Raw genomic sequence first — 17,156 nt, 5'->3', positions numbered from 1 at the left:
AGCATAAGGCTTGGCAAAAGAAAATGTAAAAATAGACAACTCTATATTTGATGCTTAATGCGTATATCCCTTAGAAAATCTATATGAAACTTTTCGCCCCTCTCAGAAAAACCAGTTTAGCTGCTAACCAATGCTACTGAATTTACTGAGACTGCAAGCTAGAAGTAGTTGATGCACACAGCCCAAGCTGGTCCAGCATTTCCTGCTAAGACCCAGAGGGCAGAGAGCATGCGGGAAACTGTGCCCAGTTTCCTATGCACATGAGGAACTTGCTTTACTCATACTACAAGGGGTCCCCCACTCTCACCACACACACACACACACACACACACACATGAGAGCTAGGTCTGGTGGGTTGATTCTGTTTAATAGACGGGGTAAGCTCTGTGCAGCCTGAGGAAGGTTAAAAAAAAAAAAAAGGAGAATTCGTGTTGCTGCATTTATGTTTTGTTGTCCACTGATTTTGCTTCCAGGGCCGTCCACCACCCCGGGCCTAGTACCTCACAAATGAGACCTTTCCTTCCGGCGAACACAATGGTGGCTAATGTATCCAACTCACCAAAGTCAGAGTTTCACAATAGCACTATTTTCAAGATGCTTTTATATTTATTAGAAAAGGTATTTATTTTTTAATCGCGTCAAAACTCTTTGGACGTCTTGGGTTTTTTTTTCTTTTCCTTTCTTTAAGGACCCTGCATTTTGGGTTAAGGGCAGTAAATAGTAGCCAGTCCTGATTGGCCAACAGCTGTTTCTTTATGGGAACCTTACTTGCCAAGTAGCTGGACAGCGATACTCGCTTGGTATTCATGGGAAGTACTTGCCGAACAATAATGACAATAATTGCCTCTGATTCTTGTGTTTACAACACTGCCAAAGTATCATTAGGGCCTTATTTATAGATAATAATGCTTATTAATCACAAGTATTTGAATTTTGGAATGTATTAGATTAATATTCTTTTGTACCTCAGTTCTGTACTAATGCTGTGAAAGACATTTACTGAATGCAACTCATTGGGAATGCTTATTTTGAGCTGCAAAATAATGTGTGTAATTTGCAGGTGAAAGATAAAGAAATTACATGGCTACCTCTCAGCAGCCTGCACCGTGATCAATGGCCAATGTGGAGAAGTAGGCCCTGGCTCTAAAACGAGAAAAGAAAGAAGCAAAATAGCCATCCCTAGAGGTATTATTTCCCCCCAAAATCTTGTAAATTCTTATGACAGGAGAACTTCCTAATAATAAGTCTATTATCTTGTTTTGCCATAAATCTTTGGTGGATGGCATCATTTTATTGAAAGGGGTCTGGGGTAAAGACTAATTAGCGATTCTGCAACAAACCCACGTTGTGTAAGTTTTGGGAGGCTCAAGGGAGAAAAAGGGTAGGATGACTGGTAACTGGAAATAGCACAAGTATGCCTTGGGTTTAACTGTCCAGTTGCTACATATCCTTCACTTATTCATTAAATTTTTCTAGATGCTTGATTTTTGTGCAAGCAAACACTAACACTCTATTTCCTTATTTTTATGTGCATCTAGAAATAGGAACCATGAAAAATTTCAAAAGACCATCACACTTTTTCCAGGATTAACATTAATAAACAATTTCAGTTTGTGTAGTAAAACAACTTTATAAATAAATATGAAGTATTACTTGCCCATAGTTTTCACCTAGCCACTTCATCCTGATATTATAGCAAATACGAAATCAGCAATATTTTTTTTCCACCTAGCACACATTATTTGTTCTTGGAGTACCTTTATGTGTTAGAATAATAATACTTCAGTAGTTTAATTAGATGAATGCAAACAAAAAAGTAGTTCCATAATTTTCCAGAAACTTTTGAGAAAGAAAGCAAGGTTTATGAATATAAATTCTAGGTGCTATTTTTAAAATAATACTTGCCACTAGAAATCTTTTTAAACATTGCCTATCATTAAGATTTACTAATGTTCTTTAAGCTGAACCCAAATCATGCTCAACCTTATCCTACTTTACCAAAGACTACTTTAAAATAGTCTGTGGGCCTAATTACCACCGACAATGTATAATATTGTCCTGCCATATTTTCATCCCTCACATAAGGGTAGAGAAACGGCACCTTTGAATTAAAATTACACTGAGAAAATTGTCCTCCCTACAAGATCCTTGAAAATGTGTTCAGCACATGTTTCCAAGTCCAAGCATACAGGATTCTAATTCATTAAATGTATAATGCTAACATTTTAATCCACTGCTAAATGTAAATAACTTCAGCAATCCCAGTTGGGCTATTTAACATTTATTTAATGTATTTTATAATACGTGTGTGTGTCTCCTCTCATGGGGCTAAGTAGAAAGGTGAACAATTATCTAATAACTTCCATCAGTGTACTCCACCAAACCTGGTAAGTCAGGCCCCTCCTCTCTTTTTATTTATTTATGTAGTAACTATCTCACCTTGAGGTCCATTCAGGTGTGTGTTCTATCACTCCTAATCAGTACAATGAAGAATCAGGCAAGACCTTCTAGAATCTGTTGCTACCTTACAAATTTAATCACTATAGATAGCCAGTCTAGACTGTTCAAATTTCACTCCCTCTTCTTTCTTTTTTTTTTTTTTAATAGCTAGGCAGAAGGGTGTGCCGCAATGCCTGAATTCTCCAAATAATTAAATTCCCTCCCTTATTTTGCCTTTGGTAGACATTGCCTAGTTCTCTCTTTAAAAGATGAGAGCAGCTGGATGAGGAAAGAGAATAAGGTTTTGAGAAAGCATAGAGGCACCTCACCTCAATGCGTGTCCCTGATGGAGCCTAAATAGTGAGGTTGAGTACCTGAACCCCACCCCCAGAGGTCCCTGAGAACCTCAAAAGCAGACTCACCCAACTGCTCACAGACTTTAAAAAAAGCAAAGTGGGAGAGAGGGAAAGGAAAGGCAGAGAGGGAGGGAGGAAGGAGAGGAGGGAGGAAGAAGATGGCTAGTCCATGAAGCTGGAGTTTAAATGTGAGACTATTACGAAAATAATTCACTTCGAAAACTGCTTTCACAGAATAAGTTGGTCTCCACCAATATCCGAGTAGTTCTCTAAGAGCCTGGTTGGCTATGAAACTTGATATCTGTCAACATTTTATAGTTGCCCTGAGTTAATAAGCTATTTTCCTTCTTTGCTGTAACTGACAAATTTTTTAAAATTGCATCTTAGATGCCTACCTTCTGGGGAGTTGTGTTTGCTATGTTATAGTTCTTTCTGCTTTCCGGCCACAGAACACCAAAGTATTTATTCTTACAAATCTTTCTACGTGTGTAACTTGAGCTTACTAAAACAGTCCTTTACTCACTTCATTAATTAAATCGACAGAAAAGATGCTTTTACACTTTTGGAGTGAATGACTCTTTATCCAAATTTTTGAATACACATTGTTCAATTTTAGATCATTATATAGCATGTGTCTTTTCCTACCAAACCACACTGTCATGTAGAAATCTTTCTAAAATAAAAGCCTAACTTATGCTTACAGTTGATTTAAAACCCCATCTACAGTAAAATTCTTTTACTTTTTTCAAGAATATTCTTTTTAATTTTTTTTTTCATTTATGGCATTTCCATCATTTTAACTTCAAATTTTTAACAAATTAAAAAACAAACCTCAAAATAGCACTTGGGCTAAACTAATTTTTATTTTCACAAGCTCATCACTAATATTTAGATACCATGGATGAGGCATCAATCTTTGAAATACTCTGAAATAAACAAGCAATACATTACATGTGGGAATAAATGCCATCATAAACACCATATATATATTTTCAGTAAAGAAATACACATTTACATAAACATAGAAAAGCTGATAAAATAATTTGTAATATCAGTAAAAATAACTCACACGAGAGAGCTCCTTCTATCATGGTCTTCAAGAAAATTTCAAAACTTTATCATTCTGATTCTTTTTATCAATGAGAACAAATAACTCTTCAACCATAACATTAATGTATAATGTTTCTTTACATTTGCTCAGTGTGAAGGAGTGCTTGGAGTCTTGCCAATGTATTCATTTTAATTAAAAAAAGTCTTTGAAAATACAAAAATTCAAAACAATATCTAAAAAGAAGCAAATAAGTAACATGCCATCCCATATTACACAAATCATCTCAAGGATAAATATGTGCCTCCAACTTGCTTTCTCATTTCGAATTATCACTAGACTAGTAAGTGTCTTTTAATGATAGAAAGGTCTACAAAATTAAACTACTTTAAAAATGTTTTCTTTACAGCAGAATGAAAAATAAAACTAATGTTCTTTTTCACTGTGTGCCGAATTTAATTTTTGTCATAAGACAATAGCATTTCATTTGCAGGGGAAAAAAAGATGAAAAGTACCTGAATTTAGATAGAATGTTTATATTTAAATTCTCAAGTATGATGTCTTTTTTATTTATGTAAAATGAATTGTTTGTAGTATTTTAAAAGGGAGCATGCTGAAAATATTAATATAGTGTATGGATTTTTTCCTACTGACTCTTATGGTGTCATCTAGGGCTGGCACAATTCATATTTCAAAAGAAATTTTAAACTTGTTTTCAATAGGGATAAGATTTACTCTTTTATTTTAGGACTATCTGTGATAGAATGTATTGTTAATCATAGAAGTTTGGTATATTCCACATGGGCATGTTATATGCAAATGTATTCAGTTGGGGTATGTATATATTTTGTTATGTTATGTACATAAACATCTACCCTCGTGCATATGTATATTTACATCATGTATAAATATGTGTATATTACCAAAGGGTCTTATACTGAAGGGGAGGAGGAGCTTTCGGGGGACTGCCATACAATATTTTAGTTGACTGTTCACTGAGGCTGTTTTCTATGAGAGTAATTAGGTTTCCTTTTTTCACAGCCCCCAAGGTGGGTGTTTATAGACATGGTTTAGTTATTACTGTTTTCCAAAAGGCTAGTTTTTTAATCTTACGTCTACATATGCTTTAAATAAATTAGTGGTTGCCCACCCCCTACCTTGTCCTTCTCTTAGGAAGGCCTATGGGCAAACATCTTGATAAATAATTCAAAGAAAAGAAAGCTAAACTTTGATTCCAAAAAACAAAGTTCATCTAGTTAAACACTGACATTTTACTATTAACATTCTTTACTAAAATTTAGCTATCTATACAATATCTTATAAAAAGGAGTGACAAATAGTATGGGGATACTGGTAGGTTAGGGTCTTTGGAGGTAAGTGTGTGCAAATTTTACTTAGGGACTTTCTCCAGAACAGGAGGTCTTAAAAGAATTGCCACTGAGCATTAAACCACCTAATGTCCACCTAAATCCAAGAAACAAGAAATATATACCACCAGTATTTCCAAATTATTGAAAATCCTTAGATGCAAACGTTAGGACAAAAAGAAGACACTAAAAGTATTTATAAAGTTTATTTTTAGGATCCTCTGAAAGTCATGTTATCAAAAATACAGTCGGGCAATTGGGTTCATATTCTCAATGATGGAGAGAAATATTTAGCCTTTTTCTGAATTCTTCCTGCCTTGTGTTCTCCCTTGAGAGTTGAACAATCTGGATGGGGCTGGTTAACGTCCTAAGCAGGAGGAATTTCATTTGGCCCAAGTTTTCTTCTATTAGTCTGCTTTTCTCTTTTCTAATAGGAGATAACGGACAGCCCTGTTTTGTATGAAATTATGGAAATCAGAGACTGGAGGAAGGGGGAATCACTATTTCAGAACTGAAAAGGTGTGCGTGTCTTCACTCCTCACCCCCCCCCCCAAAAAAAAATTCCCATCTCTAGAAAGGAGCCAGCAAACTGGCCGGCTTAATTCCCATCTCTAGAAAGGAGCCAGCAAACTGGCCGGCTTAAAAAGTGATTTTTCAAAAAAAAAAAAAAAAGTGATTTTTCAACTGGTTCCTACTTCTACTCTATGCTTCCAAACATAAAAACAACCTCCACGCAAGCCCTCTTCAAGGCCAAGACCCGAGAGGAAGCAGATACCCGAGTCCCTGAAATCCAGTCTCAAGGGCAAGCGGGAGCCTGGGAAGGATCTCGGCCGCATTTCTCAGCGAACACTGTCCCTTTTGGGCTCCCCAGGCTCACGTGAGTCCGGGGATCCGTGAACATCCCAGGATCCCAAGAGGGATCTCTCGGGTCTCAGAAAGGATGAAGCGAGGATTAAGACACCTGTATGGGGGCGGGGGAGCTCTAGGTGGCAGATTTACATCTCCAGGCTGCACCGGCTCATTCCTCACCACCTCCTGCCCTGCCCTGCTCTGCGCGCGCACCGCACGCCCACGCAAGCCTCCCGCGCACACGCACACCCCGCAAGCGCGCACACGCGCGTACACACCCCCAACGGACACATCGCGCGCACACACCGATCACGCATGCGGCACGCACACCTACTGACCCGGACACACACTCCGCACGAGCGCACACACCCCCAACGCGCGCACACACACACACACACACACTGCACACACCCCCCGACAAACACACCGATCACGCACGCCGCACCCACACATACAGACCCTGACACACATACCCGGACACACACCCCGCACGCGCACACACGGGCGCATACACGTACCGATCACGCATACCGCACTCACACACACACACACACACCCAGACACACATACTGATCCCTCACACGCACGCACGCCGCTCGGAGCCGCTCTCCTCCGCAGGGAGGGCCCCTGGTTCGGGGCACTGCCGCGTGAGGGGACAGCGATGCTCTCCGGCCTCCGGAGCCAGCGGGCCAGGAACAAGGCTGTGGGCCGCGGGTTCCAGTGGGGGTTGCCAGGCGCCGACAGTAGAGGGGCCGGGAGCCGGGCGGAAGGGCCAGGGAAGTGTGGCCGGGCGCGCCCCGCGCCGTCCTCCTGCAGTCTCCGGCTCCGCCGCCGCCGGGCCCGGCGCGGCAGTGGGCAGCGCGTGAACCCCACGCCGCGGGGCCTCCCGGGCTCGTCCGGCGCCGGCCTGCAGGGGGCGCCGCTCGCGGGGCCTTGGCCTCGGGCGCGGAGGAGGGGCCGGGTGGCAGGCGCCGAAGCAGGCTCGGCCCGCGTCCCCGGAAGGCGCGCGGAGCTGGGAGGCTGATGCTCGCCTACGGGCTGGTGACGGCGCTCTCACACTTGTCACCGCCTAGCCCGCTCTCGGGTCCCGCGGCAGGAGAGGGCATGGGCGCTGCCCGAGAGCCCGCCTCCTGGACGGTGGGCTCCACCTGCCTGCTCGGAGCTCGGGGTAGGAAAGGGAGCTCGTCTCTCCAGCTTGGCCGCGCGGGGACTTCGGAAAGTTTTCTACCACACCTGGGACGGAGGCTGAAGAAGCGCGAGCCTGCTGCCAGGCTGGGACAACCCGAAAGCACCAGAAGCGTCGCCAGCCAGCAGCACCCCCGACGTCCCCGGCAGTCAGCCCCTTCCCTGGCCCGGCGGGCCCTGGACCCGGAGCCGGAGAAACCTGGCAGTCCCAACGACCGCCTGGTGGGCTCCGCGCCGCTACCCGCGGGAAACGCGCGCCCTGCGGCGTCGCTGGAGACGGACGGCTGGGTCACGATCCCAGAGGAACGGAGCCGCGTCCTCGCAGGGCACGGGCAGGGGGGGAAGTCCAGGGCCCCTGCAGATGTTCCGGGGGGGCGCCCGGGCCGAGAGTGCCTTCGGAGCGGAACCTCGAACTCCAGGGGTGCCCACGTCCCTTTCTCACTCCAGATGTTCAGCTGAGCTCGGGGTGAGGACTGTCCCCCGTCCCGATCTGGACCCAGCAGCCAAGGCCAGAGGTGTGCAGATTTTTTTTAAGACCCACCCACATCTTATAAATGTGAGATTGTTATCAGGCAGCCCAGATTACTTAAAGCGTACCATTTCTCCGCGATCCAATTTTATTAGGATTTACTCTCATTTGTGCTGGGCTTCTCTGGGGAAATAATGCTTTGATTAATGTAATCCTGGCCCAGGATCCGCCACATGCCCCTCGCCCCTCTCCCAGGAGAAAGGGCCTGTTTGACAAACAATAACAGAGCAGCGACTCTTGCAATCTGGCCCACACCTTTGGGGGCGGCTAGGAAGAAGGTAACACGCGATCCCACGCCGTTTGCTAAATGCAAGGCTGAGAGGAGGGAGCGGGCCTCTGCGAAGTTTCCAGACGCAAAGCCCCGGGGCTCCGAAGCGCGGGGGCTCCTGGAGAGGTACCCTCGATGGGTGCGCGCCTGGATCCTGTGCGCGCCCGCCCTCCGCTCGCTCCGGCAGTCTGCCTCTTTGTCCCCAGCCACAGGCCTCGGCGACCGGGGAGTCTGCGCGCTCCGCGTGGGCAGCCCCCGGACCCAGGGTGCGTCCACAGCGGCCACACGCGGCCCCCAAGCACTTCGAGAGCAGATCTTAGGGGAGAACCAGGCGCCGACCCGAGGCGCCCCGCCGCTGCCAGAAAGCTGGAACCCGGGGCCGAGCCTCTGCGGCTCCCCTCCTTCCTAGACACCCGCATCCCTCCTGCCGTGCCCACACGCACACAATGCGAATGCGCGGGGACCTGCGCTCGCCGCTGCAGCTGGCCGAGAGCGGGCGCCCCCTTCCCGCTCCCCTTCCTCCGGCGCCGCCCGGCCCCCGCCCCGAAGGAGAACAGCTCAATTACGAAAGGAGCGCAGGAAGAAATCACGGGCTCCGAGGCGTCTGCCGACGCTCCTCGGGTCCCCGTCCCCGGCGCCCGGTCCCCACCCCCACCGTCCCCAGCTCGCGGAGGGCGGGGGCGCGGCGGGGCGAGGGGTCCTACCCTGCTCCGCCAGAACAAAGCCCACCGCGGGAGCTCGCGGCCGTGCACCGAGCCGGTGACAAAGGCGGGCGGACGGCGCCGAGCTCCACGGCCAGGCTCCGGCGGCGGCGGCGGCGGGAAGGAGGCCTCTAAGGAGATGCCCAGCCCTCCCCGGGCTGCGGCAGGTCGCCGCGGTGTCCCCGGTGACCGGTTAGGGTGACTCAGCGTTTCCCTGCGCTCCATCCCGCACCCGTTCTGGTCTCCCTTCCCACCCCAACCCCCCGCCCCCGGTGCGGCTGGACCGGCTCTTCTCCGTCCCTCCCGCTTGCTCCCCAACCCCACTTGTTCTACCCTACTCTTTCTCCCCGGCCCTTTTGCTTTTAATCGCTTTCCATTTTTCTTTTTCCCTAGAAAAGCAAGGCTAATTCAGCTTCTGAAGGCCGCTCTGGGTGTTCAGATAACAGTCTCAAAGTCCTTGAGGACAGTGTTTATGGAGACAAGGGGAGTAGTGGGTCCCCTTCATTTTATTATGCAAACGGTGCTCTCAATAAAATAACATTCAGTCTAAGGAAGCGGAGCTCGGCCTTGGGACCCCCACCAGCCGCTGCCTTTGCCAGAGAAGCAGCTTCGCAGGGTCGCACATCACAGCAGGGGGCGGGCAGGCATACCCTGCCGCCGGGAAGAGAGGTCCCCAAGGCGAACCTTCCGAGGGAACGCCCCAGTCTGGCTTCCTAACCCTGCAAAGGAGTCGCTTGCCAGATCCCAGCGCTGAGATCCTAGAGTTTTTCAGGTTTAGGAGACTTTAATTGTCACTGTTTTTCCAAGTGAATTTTTGTTTCATTTCTGCGATGTGAATTTCAAATAAAGGGAACACAGTCTAAGCCATTTGGACAATACATATCTTGACTTCCGGAGGTTTTCTGCATTCTGATATAATATTAAATTAAAATCTGACGTCTGTCCAGCAGCACTGTGAGCTTGGGATCCTCCCCTTAGGCTCTACTGGGCAACCAAGCTCCCTACCTCGAAATCTGGGGTGAGGAGGTGGGCCTTCAAAACTGTAAGCAAACACAGAACTTTTAACTGGGGACTAACCAGCCCCAGTTTGCATGAAGCTGCGGTGAGCAAGTTCTACAGCCAAAGACTCTTTGCCAGATATTTCAGTGCTGAAATGATATTGCTGCAAACCAAGGAGTATCTGAAGTAACAGATACTATGACGACTGGGACTATATTCTAAAAGTGAACAAAACAGCCGACCTTTCTTGAAGACCCCCTAAGGCTGGTGGTCCAGGGTAGGGAGAGAACAGGGCAGTGAAGCGGGAGTTTTCATATTCACAGGAGAGAACGTGCTACAGAAGCAGCATTTGGGGGAAATGCCCAAAAGAGCAGCCTCCAGCCTGATGAGCTGTGATCTGCACCCAGCTCCTCAGACAATAGCTAAGTTCAAGTGTCAAAAAAAATCGAATTAAAAAAAAAAACCACCCAGAGGCACCCAAGTGCAAGAATTGTTTCCTAGTGTGCCACAAAGACTCATCCATCAGCGGACTACCTAGTTCCAACTCAGAAGAAGTTGTATAGGGAATTTGGGGGTTTCTGGGCCAAGGGTGTCCTCAAGAAAGAGAATTATTTCTGTTAAGGCCACAAGCTTGGGGTTGGGGGGGTGGGTGGGGATCCAACCACCCCCCTGGCAAAGCCGAGTTAATATTTTGTTTTTCAAAACACAGACACAAAAACACCAAGTTGACCTTGGAATAGTTTTCTAGCTAGACCTACCCACATGTTTTTGTTAATAAATCATCATCGTCACTCCAGTCCATCAGCTGGGCTCTCAGTTACCTAGCCCTTCGAATTTAAATTCTAAGAAGAACATTGTGGGGGCGGGGGTTGAAGGGGGACAGGCCAGAATAGTCCATCATGTAGTGTCAGCCACGGCTTCCCTAGCGATTGGTAGCTTTCATTACCAGACTTGGCAGGTGCATGAATGCAGCTACCGTGGGCAAACTGTGGGAAACGGGCTGTTTTTAAAGCATATACTCGATTGCCAACTTATCATGCGTTCTTAACTTAGGTCCCACAATCTGAGATAGTGTGTAGTTTAAAGCTTTCCTATAGGCATCAGAAGTAAAGCTTCTTGCTTTAGGGTGAGAGAGCATAAGTGTCTGTCTTGATCATTGCTCCTTCCAGCCTGTCTAAGAGAACCAAGTGCTTGCTCCTTTCCTACAGATCAGATCAGTCAGTTATCAAAGTGATATGAAGAAGAACGAGGGGGAGCCATTGGGACGCTTCCAAGAATTTGGCAAGATGGAGAAATAACTCACCCACCGCCAAGCCAGGCGACAAATGCTCGTCTCCACCCAAAAGCTACTGTTAAAGAACCCTTTCCTTTGTATACAGCACTCGGTGTGGGTAGAGAGTATGTAGAACATTTTAATTTGTAAATGCTAATAGCAGTGTGCTTCTATACTGCCACGGTATCCGAAGGAGCACTTTATCGCTCTCAAATGGGAGCAAGTGAGTAAATACCCACTTTGAATTTTGTACACTTGACCCAGGTAGTGTTCTTCATTCTCTCATTTGGCAAAAGCAATTTCACTATCCCCAACAATTAAAAGTCTATAGCTTGGCCTGACTCTTTGGATCTTAATTCATATCCAGCTTGATTGTTTTCACCTCCAAATCGTTACGGAATGTTACGGTCTCTATAATATGTCAGTTCTTGAATTAACTTGTTGCTTTACCCAGAATTATTATTTTCTATTTCCTTTACTTTAGATAACCTAAGAATGTAGATATCATGAGAAACAAGCTTTTCTTTTGTTACAGGCTTTTTTAAAAAGTAACTTTGCAAAAAAGGAACATACGCAGCAGCCAAGATAGGAACGATCCCAGATCTCAGGAAAAGTGATACCGAAAATCATGTTCCAAATATGTATAGAGTTCTTAACCATTGTTTTGCAAAATGCCCGGCTAAATAGAAAACCTGCCTTTTTCCTTAGTAATTTAAAAAATGCATTCAGCAGCTCAGGGCATGCAAAATAACCTAGAGCTTTGAGGCACTGGTCCAGTGCCTGTGGATCTCCCCCAGAAATCTTTTGTCTGAAATGTCCAGAGAGCTGAAGAAAAAGCAATGTTTGGGTTCAGATTACACGTTTCTTCCATCTTCTACTTTGTGCTATTTGCACAAACCTGCCTGTACATTTCCTGACTCTAAATGTGAGAGCTGGTGGATAAAAATCCTGGAATTAAAATATTTTTCAAAGTGCTCCCTTGCATATGTTACTCACATAATTTCCAACCCTCCTAGATGAAATACCACTTACATCCAAACCTTGACTTTCGCAAGTTAGTTTCAAAGAAAAACTTCTGGCTGGATCCTGGCTGGCTTAGAGTCAAGTTCGAAAGAATAAGGTGTCTTTCCCCCTCCTGCAGAGCCCCCAGCCCGGGGCCCTTCTCCAGGCTCGGTGACACACAGGTGCCGGGAGCTGCTGAACCGTGGAAACCAGCTTCTCACTTCCAGTCACTCACAGCTCCCCTTTCTGAGTCAAGCTTTCCAAATCTCCTTGGGAAAACTGTTAGTGACAAACTGACTAATTCCTCAGAACCGGGGAGCATTTGCCCTTCACTATTTCAGGAAGTTTTCCTCGAATCTTTTCATCCTTCACCACAATAAAGTTCAGTCTTCCTTGGCTGTATCTAAAAATCTCTAGGGCGGAAACCCTGAGCTCTGTGAAAACTTTTCTGCAACTGCATTAAGTTGTATTGTGCTAAAAAGTTCCAAGCTCACAGTGACCTCTTACCGTCGGCTATTTCGTATTTCCTTTTCCCTAACAAGCCCTTTCAAGGATAAATTCAGAATCTTGCCACAATCAGAGGAGATGCCAAGATTTAAAGGCGCCGTTATATATCGAATGGAGTAAAAGAGATTCAGGAAGCCTGGACTAAGTCTCCAGGAGCTGGGGTTTTATTTAGAAGTCAAAGCCTGCCTCAAGTAGAAGATTGTTCACCATTTAATAGATAATACCTTTAGAATACATCTTTCTCTTCTTGACTGTTTCCCCAAAAATACAACCTGAAAGGTAACCTATGGAGTAGGTTACCGCATATCCCTAGGAATTTTGCAAAGCGTTTCTGCTTTCACTGCCCAACTCTGTTTTCCATACTTATATCCTCTTCACAGAAAGACATGGAGGAATACTGTTTTAAGCCGGTTTTCCTTTCTCAGGCCATTTCACAGATGGGGCTGAGTGGGAGATGGGGAGGTCATTGTCCCCCTATTTTAAGGCCCTGTGTTATGCAGTGAATTCGCTCCTGGTTGTGAATATGCATAGAAAGGTAGGGACCATTTGTGCATTTGGCAAGTTAAGCTTTTGAAAACAGCTACATTTTACAGCGTACCTGCTAAGACGAGTCAGTGCGCCCCCTGCTGACAAGTCAACACTTCGACTCCCGAGTACTTCCAAAGTTTATTTTGTTCAGTAAACCGTGTCATATAAAATTAACAACAACCAATAAAATTAGCTTATATGTTTCAACTGTAAAAGTCCAAAACAAAATAAAGCTAGTTTTGGTGGCGCTAGAAATCTCTAGCTTGGCTTCTTCTCTTTGGCTGAGCCACGGTCCTTTTATCTAAAGCCCAGTGCACAAACATATAGCTTAATGTGGCCAGTGTTCTTCCTTTTCTTTCTCTCTCTATGGCAACCAATATGCTCTGCTCAGAAATGTTCCCCATCAAGGAAACAAATGATCTTCAGGGAGCAGCTCTATATGGCATCTGGTCCAATGGAGCACAGAGAGTTAACCTCAGTCAAAAGCGACGCTGCCAAGCACGCAAACAGGGAGTGGAAAACTGGCGATCCTTACCCCTCCCCAACTGAAACCTCTTCCTCCCTCCTGACAAACCATTTCATTGATTTGGCATCAACTGTTTCCAGAGAAATTACAAATTTCCAATTGCAAGGTGTTCTGGAGACAAAAGTGCAATCATATTCCAGCTATTTGAGGCTACTACCCCGCCCCCCCCCCCCACCACCACTCCAGAGGCTCGCCTTCCTCTAAAAAGAACAAAACCAAGAATCTTTTAGCATCCTCTCCAGCCCATTTCACTAAAGTAAGGTGCTCACACGGGCTTGGACTTGGCCTAGCTAATTCCACCATCCAATTTTCTCTAATTATCTGCAACTAGCAAGTAACTGTACCCTTCATTTTTACTAAAAGCCAGGGACCAGAGGCAAGGGGGTGGGGTGGGGGGAAGCAAGGGCAGCTGTCAAGAATAGCAAACACAGTAAGCCACTAAAGCTCCAGCCTCCTTTGGGAATTAAGTGTAGGGAGTCCTGGTTAGTTTTGATTGATCACCCTCCTTCTGATGGACTTTCACTACCGAGTGGAAAGGCTGCAGTGTGCCGCCTGCTCGCCAGACGCGGCGATAACCAGGGGGGCACCGACTTCCTGCCTCTTCTTCCTCCCCTGCTCCTTCTTCTCCACCTCTCTGCCCTCCCTTTGCCAAGCCCCCCCCCCCTTACTCCACCCCTCTTCTCCCAGCAGGAATCCCCCACCCCAATCCCAGGCAGGCACACATAGTTCAATACATCAGCATTAGCTACAGGGCTTCTTCCCCTCTAGCCCAGATTCTCTAGTGGGGGTGGGGAGGCCGGGTGTTAAGAAATCCAAAAGCAAGAAATATGTATACTACTGCGTGCTTCATCATCACTTCTTTTCTGGGGCCTTCGTATTTCCCTAACAATCAACAATTAAAATTAATAGCACTCTCCTCCTCCTCCCCAGGAAAAAAAAAAAAAAAACAAGTGAAGTGCCTTGCTGTGGCGATCCCTGGAAGGAGTCCACCTTTTATGTAATATTTTCGGAGGGCTGGGTTTTTGAACTCTCCCCCCAACACTGTTCCTCTTCCTTCCTTCAAAACAGCTGCCCGTGAGCTCTCTCTCGTCCCAAGCCCTGAAAATAAGCCCCCAAGCCTACGAGAGCCTACCGAAAACGGAAAGGAGGGGCAGAAACGAGAACGCAGGGAAAGAAAATGAAAAACACTTACCGAGCAAACTTCCAGGATTAGATTTTAAAATAAAGGAAGAAGTTTTATTTAAAAAAAAATAAATAAGGTGACTGGTGGGGGGAAAAGACATATTCTCAACTCCCCAGAAGCGGTACCTCCTCAGTCTTCTCTTTCCTCTGACTCCTCTAAGCCCGGCTCTCCACTCGTCTATTATTTTCACCAAAATATATGAAAATGTATGCAAATGAAAGTCAGCACTAACTGTTCTCCCCTTGTTATATACTTTGGATTTTTTTTTTTTTTTCCAGACAAAACAATCACACTCGGCAGAGGGAGGGGGCGGATGGGTGGGGCTGGGGAGCGACTGGAGAACTAAGTACGCGGAGGCGGAGGACCGAGGGGACCCAGCTCGCAACAGAAGTGCATTTCTGATTTCGAGGAGCACGGCGTTTTGGGGGGCTTCCCATACGCGCACACACCCTCCTTGAAAAGAAAGAAAGTGGATGTGTTTGCGGAGGCGCTCTCCCGTTTCATCAGGCCACCTGAGACTGCTTTTGAAAGCGTGTACTGTGAAATTCATAGCGGTAATTTAGACAAAATCCTCACTGTATATTAATGAAAGGGGCCCCATGGCTCTGTTCCTACCCTCCCCATTCAGTGTAAACAAAACCACGAGACTCTCTCGGTTTTTGAGTCGGATCCAAGCAAAATCGGCAGGAAAAGAAAACACGGGGTGCTGGCACCGACTATTCAAACGCCTGCACCTGGAGATCTCAGATTTATTGAATGAAATCTGTGTTCCATCTTCCATATATACATACACGCATACATAAATAGGAAAGGGAACCTTAAGGGGACGCAGAGGTAAAAATCCGTTCTGTCTGGGGTTTGGTTACCGCTGCCCTTCAGGTCTATATTTTCGCAATAATGGATCCGCTAAAACCCACCTAGGAGGGCATCTCTCCCCCTGCACACAGGAGAGGGACCACATCACACACAAGTGCTCCGCGCCCACCATTCATCACGAGACTTCGCAAGGGCTTCAAGGCTGCGGCTAAGCTGGGGAGCTCCAGACCTAACCAAGCCCCCACCCCCGCCACCGAAACTGACTGCGCGCGGCAGAGCAATTATTCGCCGGAGAAGGGCAGCCCCCAGCACCCCGGCGGCTCCGCGTCTGCGTCCAGGGCGGCCGGGTGCGGGGTGCACGCGCACGCACACTCATTAGGGACGATGTATTTATTGAATGTCCGAGTCGGGTTAGTTCACTGGAAATCCCCGAGGAGGGTTCAATTTGCCCTTGTTTTCGTTGCCACTTTCTCTTTTTTCTTGGTTCGCTGAGGCTCCTCTGTGCAGCGTTTCCGCTCGGCCGCGTCCCCCACCCCCGCTCCTCCCACCCACCCCGCGCGCTCCCCCCCCCCTCCCGGCCCCCTTAACTCTTTCCGCCGGGCTAGACTGCGATCGCGCTCCCCGCCGCCAGCCCCAGCCGCGCCGCAGACCATCCGAGGCCGGAGAGACAGAGAAAGCCCCCACCGTGCCTAAGAATAGTGAGCCCAGGCCAAATACCACTAACAGCCACCGCACCGAAATAAAGAAACGCACACCCGCACCCACAGCCGATGTGAGCGGTGGAGGGCGCGGCTGGCGGCCCGCTCCCCTAGGCCGCTCCCGCTGCGGCAGGCTTCCCGACGCCTCGGGGCGGGGGTGGGGGGGGGGGGACACACTTACGGTGTGTCTAGGGGGGAAGGTCGGCCGATCTCTCCGCCGCCCGTGGGCACCCCCGACTCGCAAGGGCACGCGCGCTCCTCGCAGGAATCCCGGCGGAGGGGCGGGGGAGGAGAGGCGGGGTGGGGAGCGCGCGGCGGGCTGCGGTCCGTCTCGCACGCGCGGGCCCCGCGCCGGTCCCGGGCTGCCGGTCTCCCAGGCGATGGCATCCGAGACCTTAAACAAAGGGGGCCGCCGCCGCCGGCGCGAAGCGGCTGCGGAAAGTCGCGGTGGCTGATTTCCAAGGAACGTGGCTGCTACCCGGTCTTTCGGTGCCGCGAGCTCCCTCTTTCCACCCCCGCCTCGGTAGGGACGGGGGACGGCCAGTGAAGGGAGAAGGAAACTTTGAAACCGCTGGGGACACGGCTGCCTATAGGTATTAGCGTGAATGGCGCGTCCTTGCCGCGCGCGGTACGAATCTCCGGGATGCGGTGGGGGAAGGGGAGGGCGGCATAACGCAGTACCAGGTGGACTGTGGAGGTTGCTATTTTTCGCGATTTTTCCCTCTACGATCTCCTTCTGACTCCCTCCCTCCCCTGCTTGGCCCCCCCCTACCCCACCCCCGCCCTCTCTCCCCTTTCTTCCCTCCCGCCTTCCCAGACCTATTGCGCTGCCCAGAGCCCAGGAGGGATGGCCAACGTCTCGGCCGGACACTAAGAGTTAAG

At 47.9% G+C, this 17,156-nt stretch overlaps 1 protein-coding gene across 1 annotated transcript in view; it reads right to left on the bottom strand.

Annotated features, from left to right (window-relative positions):
• The window catches only part of LOC147363662 (uncharacterized), a 36,579-nt gene that overhangs the window by 17,851 nt on the left and 1,572 nt on the right, over positions 1-17,156 (bottom strand). The window contains exon 4 of the mRNA XM_086328389.1: positions 14,770-17,144. Coding sequence (XP_086184515.1) covers positions 15,988-17,144 — 1,157 coding nt within the window. The 3' untranslated portion in view covers positions 14,770-15,987. The remainder of the gene's footprint in view (positions 1-14,769; positions 17,145-17,156) is intronic.

The sequence above is a fragment of the Bos grunniens genome, chromosome 11, assembly GCF_055505025.1.
Source record: "Bos grunniens cultivar Pamir isolate PY7600 chromosome 11, Bosgru_T2T1.0, whole genome shotgun sequence".
Classification (NCBI taxonomy): Eukaryota; Metazoa; Chordata; class Mammalia; order Artiodactyla; family Bovidae; genus Bos; species Bos grunniens.
Note: the sequence above shows the minus strand (reverse complement) of the source record. Positions and strands in the feature narration are given on the sequence as shown.